This window comes from Schizophyllum commune (assembly GCF_000143185.2).
Source record: "Schizophyllum commune H4-8 unplaced genomic scaffold SCHCOscaffold_4, whole genome shotgun sequence".
Classification (NCBI taxonomy): domain Eukaryota; kingdom Fungi; phylum Basidiomycota; class Agaricomycetes; order Agaricales; family Schizophyllaceae; genus Schizophyllum; species Schizophyllum commune.
The window spans coordinates 721009-744576 of record NW_026089541.1 but is presented as its reverse complement, the minus strand read 5'-3'; the positions used below and the strand labels follow the sequence as shown (position 1 = coordinate 744576).

The 23568-nt window shown below is 59.3% G+C and overlaps 9 protein-coding genes across 9 annotated transcripts; 4 read left to right on the top strand and 5 right to left on the bottom strand.

The window, feature by feature from the left end:
* Window positions 1-1102: 1102 nt before the first annotated feature.
* SCHCODRAFT_02598143 (uncharacterized protein) lies at window positions 1103-5123 on the top strand (the record flags this gene model as incomplete). The annotated part of the gene is made up of 10 exons (XM_003033117.1): window positions 1103-1183; window positions 1261-1270; window positions 1320-1335; window positions 1460-1860; window positions 1985-2308; window positions 2400-2663; window positions 2828-2938; window positions 2991-3040; window positions 3098-3500; window positions 3706-5123. The coding sequence occupies 10 exons, from the start codon at window positions 1103-1105 to the stop codon at window positions 5121-5123; spliced, it is 3078 nt and encodes a 1025-aa protein (XP_003033163.1).
* A 725-nt stretch (window positions 5124-5848) lies between these two features.
* Window positions 5849-6541, top strand: SCHCODRAFT_02686310 (uncharacterized protein; the record flags this gene model as incomplete). Its single annotated transcript, XM_050346788.1, has 3 exons — window positions 5849-5894; window positions 5943-6345; window positions 6441-6541. The coding sequence occupies exons 1-3, from the start codon at window positions 5865-5867 to the stop codon at window positions 6539-6541; spliced, it is 534 nt and encodes a 177-aa protein (XP_050200948.1). The 5' UTR covers window positions 5849-5864.
* A 194-nt stretch (window positions 6542-6735) lies between these two features.
* On the bottom strand, window positions 6736-7522 carry SCHCODRAFT_02534964 (uncharacterized protein). Its single transcript, XM_003032499.3, has 3 exons — window positions 7462-7522; window positions 7010-7415; window positions 6736-6955 (listed from the first exon to the last, which is right to left on the bottom strand). The coding sequence occupies exons 2-3, from the start codon at window positions 7410-7412 to the stop codon at window positions 6903-6905; spliced, it is 456 nt and encodes a 151-aa protein (XP_003032545.2). The 5' UTR covers window positions 7413-7415; window positions 7462-7522; the 3' UTR covers window positions 6736-6902.
* SCHCODRAFT_02617748 (uncharacterized protein) lies at window positions 7520-13079 on the bottom strand. The gene is made up of 16 exons (XM_050344830.1): window positions 12578-13079; window positions 12402-12516; window positions 11970-12303; window positions 11723-11913; window positions 11317-11665; window positions 10918-11260; window positions 10292-10862; window positions 10073-10239; window positions 9929-10019; window positions 9769-9878; window positions 9246-9714; window positions 8895-9192; window positions 8683-8826; window positions 8538-8628; window positions 8248-8486; window positions 7520-8185 (listed from the first exon to the last, which is right to left on the bottom strand). The coding sequence occupies exons 1-16, from the start codon at window positions 12822-12824 to the stop codon at window positions 7769-7771; spliced, it is 4176 nt and encodes a 1391-aa protein (XP_050200947.1). The 5' UTR covers window positions 12825-13079; the 3' UTR covers window positions 7520-7768.
* Window positions 13080-13157: 78 nt separating this feature from the next.
* SCHCODRAFT_02617743 (V-type ATPase) lies at window positions 13158-14509 on the bottom strand. The gene is made up of 5 exons (XM_003032497.2): window positions 14419-14509; window positions 14117-14198; window positions 13838-13938; window positions 13589-13687; window positions 13158-13454 (listed from the first exon to the last, which is right to left on the bottom strand). Exons 1-5 carry the CDS (start codon window positions 14419-14421, stop codon window positions 13377-13379), a joined length of 363 nt encoding a protein of 120 aa, XP_003032543.1. The 5' UTR covers window positions 14422-14509; the 3' UTR covers window positions 13158-13376.
* An 802-nt stretch (window positions 14510-15311) lies between these two features.
* SCHCODRAFT_02495301 (P-loop containing nucleoside triphosphate hydrolase protein) lies at window positions 15312-16488 on the top strand (the record flags this gene model as incomplete). Its single annotated transcript, XM_003033115.1, has 3 exons — window positions 15312-15416; window positions 15495-15725; window positions 15805-16488. The coding sequence occupies 3 exons, from the start codon at window positions 15312-15314 to the stop codon at window positions 16486-16488; spliced, it is 1020 nt and encodes a 339-aa protein (XP_003033161.1).
* A 197-nt stretch (window positions 16489-16685) lies between these two features.
* Window positions 16686-17695, bottom strand: SCHCODRAFT_02665223 (uncharacterized protein; the record flags this gene model as incomplete). Its single annotated transcript, XM_003032496.2, has 3 exons — window positions 16686-16966; window positions 17032-17289; window positions 17422-17695. The coding sequence occupies 3 exons, from the start codon at window positions 17693-17695 to the stop codon at window positions 16686-16688; spliced, it is 813 nt and encodes a 270-aa protein (XP_003032542.1).
* Window positions 17696-20264: 2569 nt separating this feature from the next.
* Window positions 20265-20648, top strand: SCHCODRAFT_02497333 (uncharacterized protein; the record flags this gene model as incomplete). The annotated part of the gene is made up of 1 exon (XM_003033114.2): window positions 20265-20648. The coding sequence occupies one exon, from the start codon at window positions 20265-20267 to the stop codon at window positions 20646-20648; it is 384 nt and encodes a 127-aa protein (XP_003033160.1).
* Window positions 20649-21091: 443 nt separating this feature from the next.
* On the bottom strand, window positions 21092-23384 carry SCHCODRAFT_02665221 (uncharacterized protein; the record flags this gene model as incomplete). The annotated part of the gene is made up of 7 exons (XM_003032494.2): window positions 21092-21659; window positions 21711-22314; window positions 22367-22757; window positions 22803-22909; window positions 22957-23019; window positions 23066-23227; window positions 23279-23384. 7 exons carry the CDS (start codon window positions 23382-23384, stop codon window positions 21092-21094), a joined length of 2001 nt encoding a protein of 666 aa, XP_003032540.1.
* Between the last annotated feature and the right edge of the window lie 184 nt (window positions 23385-23568).

The following is a 23568-nucleotide window of genomic DNA, read 5'->3' as shown; positions in this document are numbered from 1 at the left end:
GCCTGACTGGTGTTGCCACTCTGCGTGGAATGATGAGGGCGTCCAGGAGACCAGTCCGAGTGGAAACCGCGGCATGTGTGGGTGCTCCTGCCGAGTCAATAGTCGATTATTATTATTCGATTTAGACCATAGAAGTTGATGGATTCGAACGGCCTTTGTTCGGTTCCCAATCCCCCTTGTTTCCGCCTTACTCGGTTTCGGGAGAGGTTTACTCGTACGTCACACCATGTCACACTGCAGACCGCTCGGGTGTGCAGGACTCGTGGATTCGTGCTGGACCAATGGAGGGCCATTTCGAGCACATTGAGTATCTATAAAGCTCTAGAAATACCCATATGCATAAGCGATCACCTCAGGAGCCACAGCCAGGTGGTCTGTCTTTGAGGTCGGCGGAAGTTCAACATGTCACGTGCACAGGTTCGCAAAGGATACGCTGCGTCCTTCCGTCAGGCCTGATTCACCCAGATGGTGTAGTTGAAGATTGTCATTGGTGTATCGATGCGCTACCCGTGAGGCGCCTCGTTACTCTATTCAGCCTGGACATGGGCGAGAAAGGCTGACACGAAGAACGCCGATGTCACCTTGTGACATGATGCCGTCGACGTATCAATGGCTTGCCCAAGTCCGTACGCTCCTCTTCGTCGTGCTCGTTCCCTGGTCATTGTCTGTGAATAAGGCGGCTCGGCGATGACAGTCTCCTACGCGGAGGCTTTGGGCAATGGCACACGTGTTCTGCGGCAGCCGCGGACCTTCTGCGGCACGCTAGCTCGGGTCCCTCAGATCGGATCGAATAATAATAATCGACTCTCCCCTCTGCTCGTGCCGAACCCCGTAAGGAATCGGCAATCCGGGCGCCAAGCCGGGCCCGCTTCCCAAAGTTCAAACGCGCCGCTCTTTTCAGACAGAGCATCTTTCCATCCCTTTCTCCGCACCATCGCGTTTCCTTTCCCCCCTCTCCTTTTAGTCACTTCCAAGGCATAGAGCCGTCTTCGTCCGCGTCGTCCCGCCGCGTTTGCGGGGCTGCAGCCGCCGGGCTATGAACCAGGATTGGCGCGACGCGGGTCCCTCCAGCAGTGGCCACCGAGGCCGCAGCCCGACCACTATGCCGGACAACGTCCCGGCGGTCGACGATCAACCTTTTGCGAGCGAGAGGGCGGGGTCGAAGCGCAAACGGCTCACCAAGGTGCGTCGCTGTGTCCCCGCACATACGCCCGACGCTGACCGGTGCTCGACGACGAAGGCATGCGATGCATGTCATAGGTCGAAGCGCGTACGTCTCAGTGTTGCTCGAGTCATTCCTCATCTGACTTTTCTTTCAGAGATGCGATGGAACCGGTTCGTGTTCGAGTTTGTCCTTCCCCCCTCCATACTGAACGAGCTCGCCGTATAGCGCCCTGTAGCAACTGGTTCGCTCGTCGCTTCCTTTTAGAACTGCGCTTCCCCTCACACCCCCTCCCAGTTACTTTGCGTCCAAGACGTGCACCTACACGGACAGCCAAGGCCGTCCCGTTCCTGCACCTATAGTCACCAGAGACCAGTCCCCCTCCTCATCGCAACAAGGGCCATACAGATCAGCCTCTCTTGGTGATGCCCGGGCGCCTTTGAGCGACCCTCGAGCACCCTTGGGCGACCCTCGAGCACCCTCGGGCGACCCCCGAGCGCCGGCGCAGCCTCTCCCGACCTGGACTGCGCCTTCCATCGAGGACCCGTCTCCGCGCAAGCGCCTGCGCACCTCGGCGAGCGGGACGTCGCTCGGCTACCCCGTGGACTACCTCGCGTCGCAGTCGCAGAACGCGAACGCCATCGAGCCCGCGACCTCGGTGAAGCTGGACAACCGGCTCATAAGGGAGCTCGTGGGATGTGAGTGTTTGTTTTTTGTATCTTCTGTGGCGGGGGTCGAGCTCAGGACGGGGGGGACTCCGTGCGATGCTACCTGACGGGAATACAACTGACGGGAACATAACTAACGAACACGACTCCCCAGTATTCTTCACCCACTGCCACCCCGCGCGGCTCGTCTTCCACAAGCCGACCTTCACGGCCGCGCTCACGCACGGGCTCGTCCCGCCCTACCTCGTCTTCGCCATCTGCGCCCTCGCCGCGCCGCTCTCGAAGCAGCCGCGCCTGCGGACGCGCCCGGCGCGGTATGCGGGCCGCCCGTTCGCGCAGGAGGCGCTGAGCCTGATGTTCGACGGCGCGGGCCGGCTGGCGTGCGAGCCGAGCCTGGCGGTCGCGCAGGCGCTGTGTCTGCTGCAGATACACGACACGCGCGTGGGCGGCGCGACGGCGTGGAACATGCGCTATCATGGTGCGTTTACGTCCTTCCCAGCCTCACTGTCCCCTTGCACCCCTACTGTCACCATGCATCACTAGTACTGACGCCCACCCCCCACCCCCAGACCTCAACTTCCAAGTCTGCGACCGCCTCGGCGTGCACTCGAACGAGGACACCCCGCGGCCCGCGCTCGGCTCCGCGTCCGCGCACATCGAGGCCGCGATCAACAAGGAGTGCCTCCGGCGCGTGTACTGGCTCATGTACCTCCTCGACATCCTCGTCTCCGTGTACGTGAGGGGCCCGCGGCACTGGCTGACGGCGGACCCGCGCCTGCGGCTGCCGTGCGACGAGACGGCGTTTGAGATGGCGGTGGGGACGACGCCGGCGGGTGAGTGGTGTTGATGTTTTTTCTTTGTATCTTATCCTGTTTTGGGATGCTGGATGCTCTTGCTGGGGGTGATTGTCTTGTGGGCGCTTGCGTTGCGCTTCGTAGCGCTGTGTGGTTGATCGAACGCTGGCGCACATGCAGAACGATGCTAACATCTGCAGCAGAATATCTCTACCTCCCGCCCCCGCAAACGGAACACGTATCCGAGATCGGCCACCTTATCCGCATCGCGACGATCTGGGCGGAGCTGGAGTTTGCGCTAGAGGACGTGGAGTGTACGTGCACTGCAGGTCGTCCCCGCGAGGTAGTCTCAAGCAGCCTCTTTAGCGAACCCGCCGGGAAAGTCGCACGTCCGCAATCTCGAGATACGCTTGAACGTGAGAACCAGGTTCTTATGTTTGTTTCGAGTATACCCTCACTAACGCACGAATCAGGCCTGGGAGGCCAGCCTTCCGCCGCACCTTCAGTTCACCGACGAGGTGCTGGCGGTGCAGCAACTGATGCTCGAAACGAGCTCGAACAACGACGCTTGGTGCTGGGCGAATATGCACATGTACCGCGCGTCGTGCGCGCTTCTGCTGCACGAGGCGCGGTCGAGGGGCCTGATGGCGAGCCCTGTGACGGCTCAGGCGAGTCCGAATGCTATGCAGACCAGTCCGGGTGGAATGCAGTCGGACTCAGGCGCAGCTCCGCCCGCCATGGTTCCTGAGAGCCTGGAAGGGCAACCGGATGCAGGCCCGGAGGCCGAGGATCGCGACGCGCCTCCGACCTGGCCTGCGAAGACGCTACAGGCCATAGTGCGCATGTTCGGCGATCGCGCGAAGAATAGCTCCATACGTGAGTGTCAGGGTTTATCTTCTCTTTCTATTCAGTTTGGGTTTTCTGGCTTTTGGCTTCCGGAGTCAATGCCTTCTGGTTTCGTTCGCTTCCGTGCGACGTATGGTCGAAGGATTGCAATTCCACATCTCCGCCATGCCCCGTCACGCTCATGTACTGATCAACGGCTTCCGCATATCTCTTGTAACACATCTATGACTTGCAGTCGGCAACGTTATCTGGTTGCTCATCAAGCACTGCAGGCGCGACGACGAGGAGATCCTCAAGGGCATCCGCGAGCTGGAGGACCTGTGGGGCGCGTACACGGCGGCGCTCGCGCGCGACGTGGCAGTCAATGTGGCGGAGAGGTCATCCGCGAGTACGGAGAGCTCGATCACGCCAGCGCCGACGCTGCCGTCACAGGCCACCAACGACGACGATGAGGATACGCCGAGGCGGCCGGCGCGTCGAAGGGGCTCGATGGATTCGGCGATGCGTTCGGTGACGCCGCCCCCGCCGATGCCCCCGCCGTCGTCCCACATGAATACCGTGCAGCCGTCAGGGCTGCCTGGTTATATCAACCCTTTACACTCGACGCCTGACGAGAGGAAGCAGACGCAGGAATCCAACGAATATTTGGCGTCCCTGTTCTCCCACCCTATGGGCTCGCATGAGCGCAGCGAACGAGCCGACGCCGACAAGCGACCCGAGAGAACGCGCACGCCATACTCGCCGGTTTTTCCTCTGCCTTCATATCCGCACGACGCGACGAGAGATCGTTCGTCCTCGCATTCCTTCCCAGGGCTTTGGCCCGAACCTCGTCAACAGCCACTTGGTTCGCAGCGCCCGCTGTCACCGCTGAAGTTGCCCGACGATTGGGGTATCACGCATAGCGGTAGGCATGCACATCGCCCGACGCAGGCTCCCTTCTCTCGCGGCCAACCACCTGGTCCTTTTTACGACCCACCAACCCTCCCTGGTCCGCCATATGAGCCATCAGCCGAGCGCACCTACGAGCGAGAGCCTACGGCATATCTTCAGCGTCGGATGACGTACCCATCGGACGCATACTACAATGCCGAACCTCCCTATCCCGAGCGTCCGATGCTATCAAGGACACCGACCGACTCTCGTGCCCTACCTTCTCTACGGTCCAGCGGCCTCCTCAGCGGGTCTTGGGACCAGCCCGGCCCATCGCGCGGGCGCGATACTTACGGACGCGACGATTATCCTTTTGCCACAAATGTGGCTACTCGGTCCGACTTCCAGCAACCCCCACCCCACTTCCAACCACCCACGACCTTTCAACCACCACCACAACATGTTCAGCCCCCGCCGACCTTCACCGCTCCCTTCGCCCCGCGGTCTCCTTCGCCTCGCTCTTCTCGCCACGATCCTACGCTCTACCACCATAATCCTCTTTCTGGTCATCCCGGCGACGACGCCTCCTGGCGCGGCTCGGCGGGCTGGCACCCGGACGCACAGGCCCACCTGTCGGGGCCAGGCATGTATCCGCCTCAGACGGACTACAACACGCGCGCGTCTGCGCCCGACGTACGCGAGACGATGCCGCTGCCTCGCCGCGCATCGAATGCGCCGACAGGGCTGCCTTGGCTGTTTGAGGAGCAGCCACCGGCGGGATAATGGCATGGCCCGATCCCCCGCCGCACCGAATAACGCCTCTGCCGCAAGTACCGTTCCAATAATTTCTATAGCCCCGCGCGTCCCACCATAGATGTTCCCTATTTCTTCTTCACTGCCCTAGCCCATCGCTATCTTGTATCATTCTAGCGCCGTCCTACTAGTCCCGCGTACCCTCCGCCTCTTGCCTCGCGTACCTCACAGCTTCTTGCCCTACTGTTTTATAGTATCTTACCCTACTTTTCTTGTCAGTTCTTGCATCGCCTCCTTCGCAGGCCGACGTATCATATCTCGCCCATCTTCCTCTACGTACCCCGCAGTTTCCCGCCCGCGTGCCTTCCCGCCTCCTGCAGCTGCTCTTCGTTCTACCTAACAGCACCCATCTTCCTTGCTATCGCTTCGCCATGCTTTGATTTCTGGTGTATCTATTTATCTATCCTTCTCTTCTCTTCTCTGTTCAACGAACGACGCAGCTCTATTATTTTACGAGGCCTACCAATACGCATCACCCTACCTTATTCGTCATTTAGTGGTTCGACTACCAGTCCGTTGCAGCGGGGAATCTATATACTTACTGGCGTACGATGCAAGCCTTGTGTGTGGCCACCGTCGATGCTGGTGGTTCGACGCTGAGCGGGCACACCATGAGTCGAACGCTCGTGGTCATGGAAGGGACCGACAAGCTGCCACGGGAACAGTTGCATAGGTGCGGCTTTTACATAAGTGCTCGTCATCTCGCCCAACATGCCCATGGATCAGTCAACTATAGCATCGGTGAGCAAGCACCTTGCATTGCCTTCAGCGATGTATGATGATGAGCAGAGCGATACGGCCATTCCTCAGCCCGACCCAGACGATAGACTGGTAGACCTCTTCGTTCGCGGCGGCTACCCGGTCGACCGCGATGTGATGTTCTCCTTCGCGTGTAACATCTCTGAACACCTCAAGCAACGGAAGCCCAAAGATTGTGAGGAACGCGGCGTGATCTTCAATTGTGTCAACGACGTGCTCGGCTGTTACGAGGATGTGGATTGCACAGGCGTTGGCAACCCCGCCGACCCCGCCGGATACACGTGGATCATCGCTACGACGCCGTTCAAACGCGTGCAGGTCCGCCGGTCTGAGTTGGACAACTTCAGGAAGGACCCGTGGAGGCCGCCGTCGGCCTTCGAGCTCCAGGAGAGCCCACTGGATGTCGATTTCAAGGATTACTTGGCCCAAAACGGTACGTCCTTATTACAGCTCTCGCATCTCTACCGCCAATGGTATCATTCATGCAGGCGTCCAGACACAACCTTTTCGAACTACTTTTTGGAATAGGCGTATCTGGTGATTCAAAGCATGCAGGACTTGCTCGCAGTGCTGCATGGCCCGCTCGGGTTCGAGGAGAATTCCCCGTTAGCCACAAATTCTATGCGTAATATGGATTTCTACTGTCCTGTCTGTCTTTTACGGTTCAGTATCGGGCTTTCTTGCAATTCCAAGCTGAGTTTATAGTCCATCCCGTCCGGAACGTGGTTCTCTGCACGTCTGTCTTGGTAAGGAGAAGTTGGAGAACAACAACGCACCGTAATCCCGCTCGCGCTGCCACAGTCAACTAAGACTTGACTGCTTTACCATGAGACCCTTTCAGAAAGAGACCCTACTGCAGTAGACAGCACAAAGGGGGCATTGACGTGCCACATTTACAACTACGTTATACGGCACTAGATTCGTCAGATTCAAGACAGGTTTGACAGCCGAGCAGCACGCCGCCCACGCAGCGTTTGAGGCGACTCGTACTCAGTACGTACGAACATTCCAAAATGTCGTGTGAAAGGGCTGCGTCGGGACACCTGCGCAAGAGTAAGATCATCGGTGGTCATGGGACGAAATCCTTCAGAGCGCACCGTTTTGTGCCAGATATTGCTTGACGTCTATATCAGACTCGCTCTCCTGGATGTCAAAGGCCGACGGCGGTCTCCACGGGTCCCTCCTAAGGCTGTCTAAGTCACACCAGCGGACCTGCACGCGTTTGACCGGCGTCGTAGCGACGATCCACGTGGAGCCATTGGGGTCGGCGGGGTTGTCGATGGTTGTGCACCTTAGGTCCTCGTAGCGGCCGAGCACTTCGTTGACACGATTGTAAATCCCGCCACAGTCCTCACAATCAATTGGCTTTGCTTTCCTGTAGTGCTCGGCAATTCCGCTCGCAAAGGAAAACATCACGTCGCGGTCGACTGGATAGCCGCCACGAACGTAGACATCTACCAGCTCCAGGTCGGCGGCGTTGGGCTGCATACTGGTGTCCATGCGCTGCAACATATGAGATGTGACCGAAAGCTCTGAGCTGGACACGTACAGTCGCTCAAAAAAGTGCGAATACGAAAGTACACCGGTGAGCCTTCGCAAGACGGTGGAACCGATGGACAGTGCAAATGCATCTGCCGTTATCCTTATGTAAGTATGGAATATTTCAGTTAGCTAACACATCCACGCTCGTAATTCCAGACACCCATGAATGTATACTGTACTCATCGACATCATTGCATATATTGCCACCTCCCCTATGGGCTGACATCCCTCATACTGTAGTCAATTCGCAGGTGAGAGGCTTCCAAGCTCCCAGGGCATCGCACCCATTGCATATATATCATGCATATCTGACATCAAGAAGTTGACTCGACACCCTCCATCTGCGGCGTCATCGTCGGTGTAAGCGGCGTCAGAGGCACTGGGGTTCCCTCCGCCGTTGCAGACGCCGATGGTGTCCCGTTCGTAGACCCCACCAGCCCTGTTGGCGTCTCCGGTGGTCCGGCTGGCGTACTAGGCGTCGGCGGCCCGGACTGCACTAGATTCCCATTCCCACTCGTCACGCTCCCATTCCCATTCGCCGCAGACCCGCTTGAACCCTCAGACCCCTCCCCAAAGATATCCAAGAAACCCGCCACCCTCGCCTTATTCGTCGCCTTCTTCGTCACGTAGTCCCTGAGCCCGGCCTTCAAGCTCGGCTGCTTGCCCACAAGCTCGCGCAGCTGGTCCTTCGGCAGCTGCAGGAGCGCGCCAAAAGAGATAGGTGCAGTGACCTATTGGAGAAAATGATGTCAACTCTGGTAACCTGACGAGGAAGTGACCTCAATGAACTCACCTTCGCACACCTCACAAACCCCTCCCATAGCGGCGCATTCGTCCATATTTTCTTCGTAATCAGCCTGCTCAACAAAGTCGTCGCCACGAACGGGACCAAGGTCTTATACGTCGTCACCGCCTGGATAACGGTGCGCAGGAAGAGTACGGGCAGCACAGGCTCGTCCATAATTTGCTGGATGACGACCGCGAGGACCTCAGATCGGTAGATATCCGTCATAGAAAAGCAGATGGTGATGGCTGGGAGAGAGTACATCAGGGTGACAGCAGTACATGCGAGACCTCGCGCACCTTCTTTAGCACTCTGCAGCCCAATGTCCTTCTCGGAGTCGTGCAGCAGGACCATCAGCTCCGCGGGCGTGAGCATTTCGTTGTGGCGGACCTGAAACTTCTCATTAGTTCCCTGAGCATGTTGGGCGCGATTAGCAAGCCTCACCCTTGGTACATTCGACGACACCATCCCAAACGTCTGCGGCGGCTGGGCCACAATCGAGCTAAACACGGACTTCACCAGCGCCTTCGACTCCGCTTTGCCATCCAGCACGGACACGATCCGCGGGAGATAGCGTATGATCTCGGCCTAAGCAGCCACATCTCTCGTCAGCCTCTTCTTGCCTCAACCCAAAACAAATCGAAGTCATCACGCACCTTGTCCATCTCGCCAATGACCGGGATCAAGAAGCGCGCGGCCAGCGCGCCCTCGCGCAGATCCTGCCGCTCCGCAACGAGGCCCTTGACGATGGCCACCAGTTGCGGACTCGGCCGGCCGTTCTCGGTGAAGATCGACAGGACGCGAAGCGCGAGGCCCTCAGCGTGCGGCGGGAAGGTGCGCAGGAGCGTCAGCAGGCGCGAGTGCGAGGGCCCGAGGGAGCGGATGAGGGGGGTGATCAGCTCCTGGACGACGTTTTGGACGGCGGGGTCCATTTGGCCGTAGGCGTCGAAGATTCTGGGTGTGGGATCAGTTAGTGAGAGGGCAAGGGAGATGGGGAGAGAACGTACTCGTCGAGCAGCTCCGGTACCTTCACGGACAGCGCGAACAGGAGCTCAACGTGCTGCAGCACTTGCGGCTTCGCCTCTGGCCCCTCGCCTGTAACACGTTCTGGCAGATACGGCGTCTGCACGGGCTCCTCGTGTTCCTCTCCCTCCTCGACGCCGTCCATGTTGCTGTCCTGGGTGATCTCGCCCCCTTGAGCATCATCTCCTGCTCGGGTACCGGCTGGTGCCTGCTCTGAGGACGGTGCATCGGCTCGAAGCGCTCCCTCCGCGAACGAGGTGCCGTTGGTTTGCGTAGTGTCTGAAGACTGCATCTCAACATCGGCAGATGGTGTACCGTTGACCTTCGGCTCCTCCCGCCTCGTCAGCCTCCGCATGACCGCGAGCGCGAAGCTCTGAACGATGCTGTTCATAGGATGGACGGCGGGCACCCAGAGTTTCACGGTGTTGATGGCGGGACCGCGTGTCTTGCGTTCTAGGGAGCTTTAGTACCGGAGTCAAGGACTCAAGTAAAGAACGAGCGACTTACCTGGATGAGTGGTGAGCTCGAGCAGCACAGTCAGAGCCTCGGTTCGCAATGAGGGTCGCTGTATCACGAAGCCGCGCAATGTCTGGAAACCGACCGCCACGCGATTTGGGCTGCGCGTATGTTTAGTATGGCCCCATATTCAAGTGACATCCCGGCTCACCTTCCGCCTTCAATGCACAAGTCTCTGAGCAAGTCCATCACATCGGGTGGCACAGCAGGCAGGTCGAGGAGGAACTTGGCGAACGACCGCTCTGCAAATTAATCTAGTCGGCAACTATCACAAGGGCGGTGAGAGATGACTTACGCGTCCCTGCCTCCGGCCGACCATCGTCCAGCATGGTTTCGTACGCGGCCACAAGCTGAGCAAGCCATATGTCGTAGTTCGGCCGCCATCGCTCGTCCTTCATGAACTGCAAGTGTATCTGGTCGTTGTACCACTCCTCGTTCATCCATGTTGTCGCTAACGATAGTCTGCCTCACGTTCAGCATGCACGCGTTGTCTGCCACTTGCCCTCGAACGCACCTTCCGGAGAAGTCCGCCACAATGTAGTCTCTCAGGGTCTTCCGCAACGCGTCCTGCCGCTCGTAGAATTTCTCGACATCGGCAGCAGTCACTACCTGGCCGTTTGCAGCATCGCCCTCCGCCTTAGCCGCAGAATTCGCAGACTCTGATGCGTCCTCTGCGGCCGGTGGTTCCTCAGGCTCCTCTGACTTCCCCGTCGCCTCAGTATCTGCTTCATCAGCCTTCTTCACCTCCCCACTACCCGCATCCCCCACCGGGGGCGCCGCCACCCTCGTCACCATCCTCACCAGCAGCAACATCCACAGCTCCGGGCCCTCCAGCCCCGCCGTCCCGCCCACCAACCCATCCCCATCCCACACCCTCGCGACCGCGTCCCGCACCAGCGCCATCTTCTCTCCCTCACCCAGCCGTGGCGGCGCGGGGAGCGCTACCCCGCCTGGGCCCACTATGCTGCCGAAGTCGATGTCGGCGGCCTCCGCCTCCGCCTCATCTTCGCTGACCTCCATATTGACGTCCCCTGCATCTTCCTGGCTGCGCGCGCCGCGCCGGGGAGCCGCCGCGGCGACGTCATCTGTGAGCCTTGTGAGCACCGCGCACTTGACCCGAAACACTGCTCGTCTACTGACCTGCATCCCTCCCCGGCCCTAACTCCCTGTTTAGTGCATCGGGCTCAAACTCCAGTTCATTCTGGTCAAGGTCCATCGCCAGCGGGTCGACTGGCTCTGGCGGCGGGCGCGGCGCGTTAGCCTCTCCCTTCTCCTCTTTGTCCCGGCCATCCTCCTTCGCCCTGTCCTGGTCCTTCATCCGCTCCGCCCTCGGGCCTGTCGGTATCGGCGTCGACCCCTTCCTCGGCGGCTGCGACTGCGCGCGCACCTGCGCGTATGCCGCCTTCAGCGCAGGCGGCGGCGACCCCGGTGGCGTCGTCGAGCTACCAGCGGGCACGGCTTGCGGCGAGGCAATCGGCGGAGGCTATCATAACCCATCAGCATGCATCCTGCGATCACAACCACGCCGAAACCACTCACCCCACCCAGCCCCTTCTCCGCCCTATACTTCGCCACCAGCACCGCGAGCGCCTGGTCGCTGAACGCGCCCAAGTTCGCGATCACGAGTTCCGTGATCAACGATGCTGGCAGCGTCGTGAAGTCGAAGGCCGCGAGGAAGGACGCCGGCCCAGGGGCGCCATCCGCAGGAGGAACCGCGGCAGGTGCCGGCTCCAGCTTCGCCCTCTTCGCATCAGGGCGCCCGGCGTCGGTGGCGGGGCGCTTGCCCGCGCGGCGCATCTTCTCTTCCTGCGCGGCTTTTTCTATGCGAGAGGCTTGTGCGGAGAGCGCCTCCGAGACAGTGGTATGCAGGGCAGCGTAGGCAGGGTTTCTGTAGCGAGAATCAGTCGTGAATACTTATGACTAAGTGAAAGTAGAGAGACGTCACCTGTTGATATGGTTCAATAGTATTCTGACGCTCTTCTCCGCGCTTTTGATGGCGCCCGCGCTCGCATCCTGAAGCGACGCCGGCGTCCACGCCTTGAGCGCGCTCACGACCGTGTGCACGGACCCAGGGCGCAGCTTCACGAGCCCCGCATACGAGTTCACCAACGCCGTGAAGGTCGCCACGTCCCGAGTCTGCAATGCCAGTATCAGAACCTAGCGCTCTGAGCTCGCAGCCCGCATCCACTCACCTGGAATATCATGCCCAGCAGGAACTCGGCCATCCTCGCGCCCTCCTGTTCGAGTTTCGGCGGGCTGATGAACGGATGGTTCGTCGGGCATAGCACTAGGCTCGCGTCGCTTGGATCGGCCGACGCCGCTTGCTGCTGCCTGCGCCGCGGGTCCGCAGGGGCATTCGACGAGGTACCGCGCGACTGCAGGATGACAGCACGCTGGGCGAACTTGATCGCAGCGAGGCGCACTCCAGACGGGAGGATGCCTTCGGGAGTGCGGACGATATCGAGGATGCGGGACTTGGCGGAGGTCATGGTCTCCCATGCGGCGGGGTTGGACCGGGTTATGCATCTGAATGAAGTCGAGACCGAAGAGGTCCAAGGAGTACGCGAGGGAGAGAGGGGGCAGGCATGAGTAACATTCGAGGTGAGAATAGGCGCCCGACTCACAATTGCCTGAACACCAGCGGGTACGCGCCCGTCAGCGCCTGAATCGCCACCTTCACAATCGCCGGCGACGCATCGTCCAACAGCTGCGAGAGCGTCGACAGAGTCGAGAGCGCCACTGTCATACGTATACATGAGCATCCCTATTCCCCCTTCCACACACAGCACGGGCCACTCACACTGCGTCCGCTGATCCACATGCAAACTCGGCGTGCAGATCCCAAAGCACAGGAGGTCCACCACCCACGTCCGGAGCAGGCTGTCCCCCCAGCCCGACACATTGCTGATGAGCGTGGAGACGAGGATCGGGATCGGCGCGGGGGCCGCCTCGAGCGAGGTCCGAAGCTGGATGAGGATGTCCGCCTGCGCGGGCGAGTTGGCCTCCGCGGTCAGGGCGGCCTGCAGCATGTTGAGGGGGTCCGCCATAATGTCGCTCGTGAGGATGATTTGTTCTGAAAGTCACGATTCCCGTCCGTGAATGAGTTCGTCTTGTTATTGTCGGACGCGTCCAGGCGGTGTCCCCGAGGAGCGCGTCACCGACGTGTTTGCTGAGCTTAGATGACGGGAGGAGACAAGGAGCAAAGCAGTGATTCAGGAAGTACAGAAAACAGGAAAGTGAAGACTCTGAAGGGGACTTTGAGGAGGCGCCCACCACCGTCGCGGTCAGGTCCCGCTTGCCAGGTGGTCCACGCTCGATCGTCAACCGGAGAACGCCGGTGCTCCGCGCCGGTCAAAGAGGCAAATATTTGATGATATTTGTGCGTTTCTCAATCAAATGCTTATTGACGGCAAACTCGGAAGGAAGACATGGGAGGACGCAGCGACTCCGAGGACTACAAGCAGCAGACGCTGTATAATTGTAAGGCCCATTGCTGGCTCGAAGTCAGAAAGTATCCAGTCATTCGTCGATTCATGATGTCCGTGGTATACTTAAGTACATCCTCCTGAACAAGCTGTAGCGGTTACAAAACCCGCCCATCATGCCTCCACCTTCTTGATGTTACGGTGCAGCTCAGGCTTGACGAGGACGACACGGTCAAGGAGCTTCTTGACGACCTGAGTCAAGGGCGTTAGATCGCGACGTTGGAGAATGCGAGCAATGGAGTCGATGGAAGTGGCAAAGATGAGCAGCAATGGAAGTCACAAGGAAGGAAAGGCTCGGCGGGAGGAAAGTAGGACGAGCGACGCACCGCATCCTTGTGCTGGTTGTAGGTGTCCGTAATCGCCTGCAGCTTCTGCTCCGTCTCCTTGTCTACGGCGGCCTGCGTGCTGCTCGTTGTACCGGCGTGCTGTTGGATTGTCGCGAGAGCATGACGAAGGTGTATTGTAGGTGTTGATGCATGATATTCGGCAATGTAATGCGAGATTGGTGGAAGCAAGGAAGGGAAAGTAAGGGTCATCAGCTTCTCTAACATCCTCAGGAGGTACGTTGAACGCACCGATGCCTCGAACGACTTGAACTCGGCCTCCTTTGCCTTCTTGTACTCCTCAATCTCCTTCGCGGCCTCCGAGCGCGCGTCCTTCAGGCGCTGGGTGCGGTCTAGTACGCGTCAGGACGTGGCAGGATATAGCAGGTGAGCCGGCGAGGGGAAGATGTCATTGGCGCAGATGGCGTGCATGACGCAAGATACCGATGAGATGTAAACGCAGAGGAAGTGATCAAGGGAGGGATATAGCTGATCAGCCCACTGTCCCTTGATACGGTAGACGCAACTCACATTGCCGTGCTTGCTGCACGATCTTGGCCGCCTCCTTCTCGGCCTCGAGCAGAGTCTGGATACCTTGGGATTGTTGTGCGGCCTGCGGGAGTAGATCATCAGCATACAGCATACAAGAAAGCGCACTAATGATTCGAGGGCTGATTCCTTCGCTTCCTGCAAGCGGTATACGCGCGACACACTGGCCCAGAAGTACCGCAAGCGCCAAAGATCTTAGCGACAGCACCCCAATTCTACCCTCGCTCATGCACAGCACGCCGCCCCCGTGGGCGTGGGTATCGATAACGCAGGGTGATACGCACCATTGTAAACGGGAAGCGTAACGGGAGACGCTGACGGTGAAGAGGATAAGGCGGGGAATATGTGGCGTTGCGGTGGTATACGAGCGGACCCACAGACGTACAGTTGGGGACAGCCAAAGTCGACAATCCGTGTCGGAGCACAAAATAATTTATCCGACGGGAATCTGAGCTCAGAAATGAACTCAGAAGGGCTCAAAAGCCCCCAAAACGATTTTTTCGCGATTTTAGGACCACTTTTCGGGGGTGGCCAATTTTTGGGCCAGTTTCAACGGTGTTCGGCAAGTGCCGACAGCGCTGAAAGTAAGAATATCTCGTAGATATGGAGCGTGGACTATACCCATGCCGCGCCAGCTTGCTGAAGTTAGCTCGCGAGCAAGGTGCGGACCATCCCCAGCTACCATCACTGTAACGATGGTGTGACAGACATGCATAACGTCACGCATTCTTATTATTTTGAGCACTTTTCGGCATTGCTCCGGTGACTTTACGACCGCATGAACGGACGGACATGGGCGAAAGGCGTTCAAAAACCAATTTTTCTTGAATTTAGGGGCAGAAATGGGGGGTGGCCAATATTTTGGGCCCCCTCGACCAATAAATCGTGATTTGTGGGCCAACGGCAGAGCCGTTCGGTCTGAGATTTATTTAGGTTACTCCTCTCATCGAAAGGCATCGTTTTCCGCAAAGTCCGAAGTTTTCCGGCAGAGTACCCGAAATTGTCGACTTTGGCTGTCCACAACTGTACACAGAAATACCCGGCCCGGCGGGTCCGCATTAGCAAGCGCCCGCGCGCCACCACGATCGGATGGACCTTGGACTTGACTTCCACTGAGCACCTTGCACTCCAAGAAGCAAGTTGACGAACTGCTTGAACCGCACATCATTCTGCACAGATGATTGCGACACAAGTGTCGTCCCCGATCCCTGATCCCCTCGCTGGGGCTCAGGCCGCGTCGAGTACGGCCTCCGTACCCTCTAATGCGCCAGAACATTGTCCTGTGAGTACCGGACCCTACGCCCCATAAATCCTTTCCACATCTACTCCGCCTTTGTAGATATACTAACCTGGCTTCCAGGGCACCGAATCTGACCTCGCCGGCAAGTCTGCTGCCTGCGAGGGTTGCGCTAACCAGGACATCTGCGCGTCGAACGAGCCCAAGGGCCCCGACCCCGCTCTGCCCCTCATCAAGCAGCGCATGACGCCGGTGAAGCGCAAGATTCTCATACTGTCTGGCAAGGGCGGCGTGGGCAAGTCAACGTTCACCGCACAGCTTGCTTGGGCCTTCGCGGCGGACGAGGAGACACAGGTACGCTCACCTATCCGTGCCCCATCCTCCTCTACCCCTCAATCGCGTCTTCACCATTAATACTGACCTCTGTGCACAGACCGGCGTCATGGACGTCGACATCTGCGGCCCCTCCATCCCCACCATCCTCGGCATCGCCTCCGAGCAAGTCCACGCCTCCGCCTCCGGCTGGTCCCCCGTCTACGTCGCGCCCAACCTCGGCGCCATGTCCGTCGGCTTCATGCTCCCCTCCGCGCGCGACGCCGTCATGTGGCGCGGCCCCAAAAAGAACGGGCTCATCGCGCAGTTCCTCAAGGACGTCGACTGGGGCGCGCTCGACTACCTCCTCGTCGACACGCCCCCGGGCACGTCCGACGAGCACCTCTCCGTCGTGCAGTACCTCAAGGACTCGGGCATCGACGGCGCCGTGCTCGTCACCACCCCGCAGGAGGTCGCGCTGCAGGACGTGCGGCGCGAGATCAGCTTCTGTAGGAAGGTGGGCGTGCGGATCTTGGGCCTGGTGGAGAATATGGCGGGCTTTGTGTGCCCGAATTGCAAGACGGAGAGCAAGATCTTCCGTCCGACGACGGGTGGGGCGAAGGCGCTCGCGGAGCAGGAGGGCATTGAGCTGCTGGGCTCTGTCCCGCTGGATCCGCGAATAGGCAAGAGTGCGGACAGCGGCATCAGTTTCCTGGAGGAGTACCCGGATAGCCCGGCCACGACAGCATATCTGGACATCATCGACCGTGAGTGCCCTGCTCCCACTCGGCCGGACTTGAGCTGACAAGTTGGCAGGCATACGAGATATTTTGGATGATTGAGGGCTGTAGTAGAGAACAAACCACTGTAATTTATCACTCATATCGACAGCGCTGCGCTTTCTCTGCACTTGCGTGAATACACAGAGAGAACGCAGCGACTCTCGCACAAGGATGAAGAGAAGAGATGCCAAGTGGGCCATATTAATTTTATACAGCCTCCCTACACTTGTCTTTGCGCCCCCGCGCCCAACGGCGCATTCGGATAGAACAGCCTGTCTCTTAACTTCTCCACGTCCCGCATAATCGGGTGAATCTGCTTCATGAAGATATGCGGCAGGCTGAAGGTCTCGTCCACGAGCGTCGTCTGCGGCAGCTCGTGCCGGCCCGCGACAATCTGGTGCGCGCGGTCGCAGAACTCGCGCAGGATGGCGCGCGTGTGCGCGGAGAGCTCGATGGGGTCGGACGCGAGGGGGATGACGATGCGCCCGCCGTTGGCGACCTCTGGGGAAAGGGGGAGGGGAGCGAGTCAGTAACTTGGCTAGCGTGAACATGCGCCTAGGACTCACCCTCCCCAAGCACGACCTTCTCCGTCGGGTTCCAGGTGATGACGGCCTCCTTCTCCGTCCGCCACGCTTTCGCGTCCGCCAGGCGGGTCAGCGTGGCCAGGAAGCACAGCGTCTGGTACACGAGCAGCCGGTCGTCGTTCAGGTCGAGCGTCTCGAACTCGTCGTACTTCGCTGCCTCATCGAGGAGGGGCCCGATCTGCGCAGCGAGCTTGTCCATGCCGCGCGCGCCGAGCTCGTACCCGGCACCGACAGTGATCACTGAGCATAAGTGTCAGACTTCGGGGTGTGCATTATGAGAGTGATCGAGCGAGCAGGCGTGGCATGGGAGGGGAGCGGTTGCTTCCATTGTGCGCAGGACGTTGCCGATCGAGAGGTATGGAGTTGACGTACATATGAAGACCGACCAGAAGAAAGGGTTCCGAATCAGCTTCCTCCACCCCTTCTGCTCGTACTGTGCGCTTGTGCCAGCATTCCGCACTTGCGTGAACCGCGGGACGGTGCGTGCCGCGGGGGTAAGCGCCGTCGAACGAGTGAGGTTCCGCGAGGCCAACGCCCTCACCGACGAGGTAGTGGAGAGTTTCGCTACTCGGGGAATTTCAAGAGCAGCATTTCGGGCTGCTGAACGCAGGGCAAGGCGCGAAGTGATAAATAGCGAAGAAGACATTGCCAAGGCGCGTTCGTGACGCATTCCGCCGTGACAAGCGCGCGTCTCCGGCACGGCGGGCGTGTGAAGGAATCTCCTTATTCGTGAACAATACACTCGGGCTTGCCTCTTACCACCACCACTGCTCGCCAGCTTGCAGGTCTGGAGCGAAATGCGGCTGCCTGCCGCGCCCTCTACATCTCCTCAAGAATTCTCCGCCAACTATGCTTCTCGAGCGTATCCATCCAAAGGCGAATTCAGCACTCGACTTCGTGCCGTTCAGCGGCCACGCCCAGTACCCATCAGGCAGTCAAACAAGACCCATAGTCCTCCTCGACGCACACCACTTTCGCGAAAGTGTTTCCTCTTTTTTCTCGGCTTTTCACTAGGTATAATCCTCTACGTCGCGTTCCGCGTCCACCGCTTCGCTAGACGAACTGTTGCGGTCGATCGCGACACCGCTGCATCCTCGCTCTTCGCCGATCACATACCAGCAGCGCCAGACAAACTAAAGTCACTTGCCCACCTCGAAGACCTCACTCCGACAAGCAAAGAATTCACCATCGTCTTGCCCGTCCATCCTCACGATCTTGGCTTGCTACGCGGACGCCTCTTCGACATCCTGCATCTCGCGTCCTCCTACGGCCCTCGCTCGCAATACGAAGGTGACCTGCGCGAGGTACTCCTTATATGTCCTGAAGACTCGCTCGCGCCGACGAAGCAAACCGTCCAGCAAGCCCTCGTCCACTACGAAGCCTCGAACTCTCGCGATCACGCCTTGGAGATCTCCGTCTACAGCACGTCCTCAAGAAGCCGAACGGCATTCCCAGACATGCAGTTGCTCCGTATAGTCTCTGGTATGGTCAACACGCCTTGGGTCTACTTCGACGACATTCGGCCCTTACCCCAAATGGCGCACTTCAGCGACAGTCACAAACCCTCTGGACCTCGTGGATTCTCTGTCGCACTCAACGATCTCTCGCTTCTTCCGCACTGCGTGTCTCCGACCATGATCCCGACCAGCGTCTCCTACCTCACCCCACCCTTTGTGGTGCCCGCCTCACGCCTAGAGGCCGTGCTAGACGACATGATTCCGGCTCAAGAAGACCTCTGGCAGGAACTTGGAGAATCATTTGCGAAGGTCGATAAAGATGGTGTAGGTGGGCTTCTTGTCGGCACGGACGACGGCTATTGCAATTCCTACGTGCATGCTTCTGTCGAGTTGATCAATCCCGCACCCGCGAGCGGCTCCCTCGACACTAACGACACCGAAGCAGATGACATCTCAATACCGCCACAACAGTTTGACCTTTCATCTGTGTCGGAGATACCTCTGAAGCCGTTCGTTGTGTCGACTCGTCGTGGCATTCCACGAGCTGCTCCTGCAGATTACCTGCACGAACTCGAGCACTCATTCCTCATGCCAACTGCCACGCCCACTGGTACTATATATGCCATTCTTCCTACCGTCGACGACCTTCGCTCTTCGTCTTACTTGTTTTGCCGACTTGCAGAGGAACATCACGCTCGTATTGCAGTACTGGTCACTCGATACCACGACTCGATCGACGTCGATGGCGCACTCGCTTGCCAGCTGCCATATCGCATCGCAGGCGGTCACGATAACTCCAGCGACGGGATACATCTGTGGCTTGAGACGCTGCAAGAGGCGAAGCATAGGCCGGATATCATCCTCTTGACTAGCGACGTCGCCCCTGCGGAAGCGGATGAGCCGTCGGATGCTTGGGTACAATTACTTTTTCCCGACGCTGTCGTGATACGGTTGCCACGGGAGGACTTGCACGTTAGCGACTGGTTGGGGTCTTTGACGCTGGACGAATGGAAGAGTAAGTGCAAATTCTACTTGTGTCCATCAAGTGAATGTTGACCCAGCACAGACTGGCACAAGCCAGAGGTCGAGGCATCTATCATCACCCGCGACCGACCGCAATCGCTGCAGCGGCTGCTTACGTCTCTCGGCGAGGCCCACTTTTATGGCGACCATCTCAACGTACGCGTCAATCTCGAGCAGGATGCGGATAAGGACACGTTCGACGTCGTACAGCGCTTCGCCACTTCCTGGTCGCACGGCACCGTTTCTGTGCAGCATCGCGTCGTGCGCGGAGGCCTTCTGCCTGCTGTCGTCGAGTCATGGTACCCGCGCTCAGACGACAGCCACGGCCTCCTCCTCGAGGACGACGTCGAGCTGTCGCCCCTCTTCTACGCCTGGACCAAGATGGCCCTGCTGCGCTACCGCTACAGCGCACCCAACTCCTCGTCCGACCCCACCCGCCTCTTCGGCATCAGCCTCTACCAGCAGAAAAGCAACGAGCTGCACGCGGACGGCCGACGGGCCTTCGACGCGCGCGCCCTCTTCGCCGCGCACCCCGCCGTCGCGCACGCCGGCAGCCCCTACCTCTCGCAGGTGCCCTGCTCCTGGGGCGCCGTCTACTTCCCCCGCGCCTGGCGCGCCTTCCACGCCTACCTCGCCCTGCGCCTCTCCGGGCGGCTGCTCCCGCCGGGCGCGGCCGTCGCCCCCGGGCTGCGCTCGAACGCGTGGGCGCGCTCGTGGAAGAAGTTCTTCATCGAGATGGTCTACCTCGACGGCGGCGCGATGCTGTACCCGAACTACGCGGGGTGGGAGAGTCTGTCGACGAACCACCTGGAGCGGGGGAGTCACGTGAAGGTGCGGTCGAGGGAGAAGCGGGAGATGTTCCAGGTGCCGCTCATGCGCACGGAGGGCGGGGGAAGAGGGCTGCTGGCGGGGATGCCAGGCGAGGGGCTGCCAGGGCTGGCGGATTTGCCGGTGTTGAATCTGACGGGGAGCCTGACGAGTTTAGAGGAGATTGCGGAGGTGGGGAGGGCAAGACGTGGCGAGTTGCACGCGTGTTGGGAGGAGGGAGATCCTGGGTGCCGTATAGAGTCGGAGGGCCCAGCGAAAGCGAACGACACCTCCGTGTCCAAAGTCCTGTAGCTCCAGATTGTGACGCTCGCTCACTCATCGCGCCGAGCCGCGACGATAGAATACAACGTCGTACTTGCTCATACAACTACCAGGCCATTATGCGACAGAGGGAACAAGCCCCCTCGGGATTAAGTAGGTACGTCAATCCGGGCAAACAGCGGAGAGAATCAAGAGATTGAAAGCACGACATAAATGACGGGGAAGGAGGCAGGAGGCTACGACAAGACGCACGATGAGGTGGAACGAAAAGCGATAGAGGGAAACGTCAACTCGAGATGGGGCGTCATGAGGGAAAACGTGAGGGGAGGGAGCGATGGATGATTGGATGGGGGAGGAACGAAGAAAAGTGGTATGTACGTACAGAAAGAGAAGTGCATCGACGCTGAATAACACGGGAAAGAATAATTAAATAACCAGTCCGGGGTGACACAGTCCGAGGGTCAGACAGCCGCCTATCGACCTGGGAAAGCGCTCGACATGGGTGATATCTGCGGCTGCTGCGACGGCGTATCCTCGACCGAGATCGTCTGCTGCTGCTGTATCGCGCTGTTGCTCGTGTTCGGACCAGGAGTCTGCGGCGCCGTCGCCGCCTTCCCGATGTACCACGAGGGCACCCAACCGCGGTCACCCGTATCCTCCTTGACAGCGTACGACCAATGGTTGTAGCGCTTGAACACGCGGAGCGCGTCGTCCTTCGCCAGCTCGAGCTCCTCCTCGCCCTTCTTCGCGTAGTCCATGAGCGCGATGCCGGGGAAGCTTGTTGAGATGATGGATAGGGGCAGAATGGGCGTGCGCTGTTGTTGGCGAGAGGGCGTCGAGGGCTGGGAGCTGCCGTTTGGCTGCGTTGCGGCAGTGGCCTCTGCGATGGCAGACGCGACGGGCACGCTGGTCTCCAGGAGGCAGCCGGCTGGCACCCAGGCTTGCTTCTTGATATCCGGGTCGATGGCGCCAGAGCCCGTCGGGTCACGCTGGACGACCCACCAGCCACGAGAACGAGAGAGAATAACGAACGTGTCCCCGCTGCAGAGCCATTAGTACGCTGCTTTCAGGAGAAGTGAAGGTCACACGCACACAACCACGTCAAACTCGTCGTCCTGCTCCGCCATGTATGGATAGATGGCGACGGCGTACGAGACGTCGCGCGAAGACGTAGGAGGTATTTCGCGCCCGCTTGCGCTGCCACTCGATGCATGGCCGTCCGAGGTTCCTGGTGGGCTGCGACCACCGAGCGATGGGGTGTTAGCGCCACCAGGGCTGATCGCCTGATCGTCCGACGTGACATTAAGACGTGGGCCGACCTCAGTGTTCGGGGAGACACCGCCCTCGGTTGGCCAGGCACCCGGGCCAGCGCTCGTGCCAGTCAGAGGCGGCTGAGGTGTCGACAGGTCGTGCACCTCCAGCTTTGGCGGGCGATGGCGGGTTACGGAGGGCTGCTTGGTGGGCGTCGAAGTGCCTGCATGCGAGGGTCCGTTGTTCGTGGTAGGCGTGCCAGTAGACTCGTTTACGACCGATGAAGCCTTGCGCGCGGCGTGCTTCTGCTGAGCGACAGCGATAGGGGAGCGGATATCCTTGATGTGTTTGAGCATGAACACTGGATTCTTCTTCGCGTCCTTTAGCTTCTGGAACAGCAGCAGCGGCTTTTCGTCGTAGCTCAAACAGCGTTCGATGCGATTTCCTGCAAGACGTGTCAGCTACATCGGCGAGGGGACACAAGGCGGCACACGCACCCGGACTGCCGTAGCAGATGAACATGGCGTAGTTCTGCCAGTTGTCGTTGTTGATGCGGTATTTCTTGAGTGCTGCCGGCAACACCTTCCACGTCGGATCCTCCAAGCTGACCTTGAAACTCTTCAGATTGTCCGAGCTATCTTGGCGCGTGGGCCGAGGTGCTATGACAGGGTCGGGTGGAGGGGCGGTAGAGGCCGACGCGACCGCGGATGGACGCGCATTCTTGTCCGCGGTCGAAGGAGGGGAAGAGGACTGGGTGTTAGGTGGGCTGTGGTTGTAAGAGGGGGCTGCTTCGCGATCGAGCTGCGGGGATGGATGGGGTGAATCGAGAGCAGCGCCAGATCCAATTTTGACGGAAAGCCCTCTTCGAGGGGAGGCGTTTCCATCGTCCTGATGATATGAGCGGGGTCTTCGCGAGGATGGCAGGCCACTCACGGGTCGGACGTATAACGAATGTCTTAGGGCAACGAAGTCGGATTGGAATGAGTGTAGCTCTTCCCGAACCGCCTTGTTCTCTTCCTGTAGCCTTTCCAGCTTCTCCCCTGAGCGAAAGTGAGCTTTAGCTAGCCAGGGAGAATGCTTGACGCACCTTGCTCCTTGATGATCCTCTGCAACTTCTCCAGCGTGACCTCCCCTCGTTCCGCGGCCTCGGCTGTAGTGGCATTTAGCGCGCGCCGCCTTGCGCAGGTGAGTCTTACATGGTGGCACATAATCATCCGGCTCTATGGGGACGTTCTGCGCGATCTTGAGCTGGTATACAGCCTTCAGTATCGCGACTCGCTGGCCGATGGTGGCCACGCCGAACTCCTTCAAGCTCTCGGCATTGAGCATGACCAGCACATCCCCAGTGATATTGTTGTCTGTACACCTGTCAGCGGGCGCTTGCGGGCCATTCAAGCAGCGGCGCGAACCTCTGATCTGCTGCTCATACTGGGGAAACCCGATGGACTTGAGCCATGCCTGCACGTCGTTCTCGTCCCACTGCAGAATTTCCTTGTCGTGTTCAACGCCGTCCATTGTTCTTCTCGTCGTCGTCGGGGTCGTGGGCGTCGTGGTCGACGACGTGCTCGAATTCGAGATGAACGTCGTAAGTAAGAGCCACGTGCGGGTGTATGACCGGCGGGCCGGAACCGGCATTCAAATCGCGGTCAGGCAGTGGGAATTTCCTTCTCTTTGCTCCTTGCTTTGCTCTGCCATCACC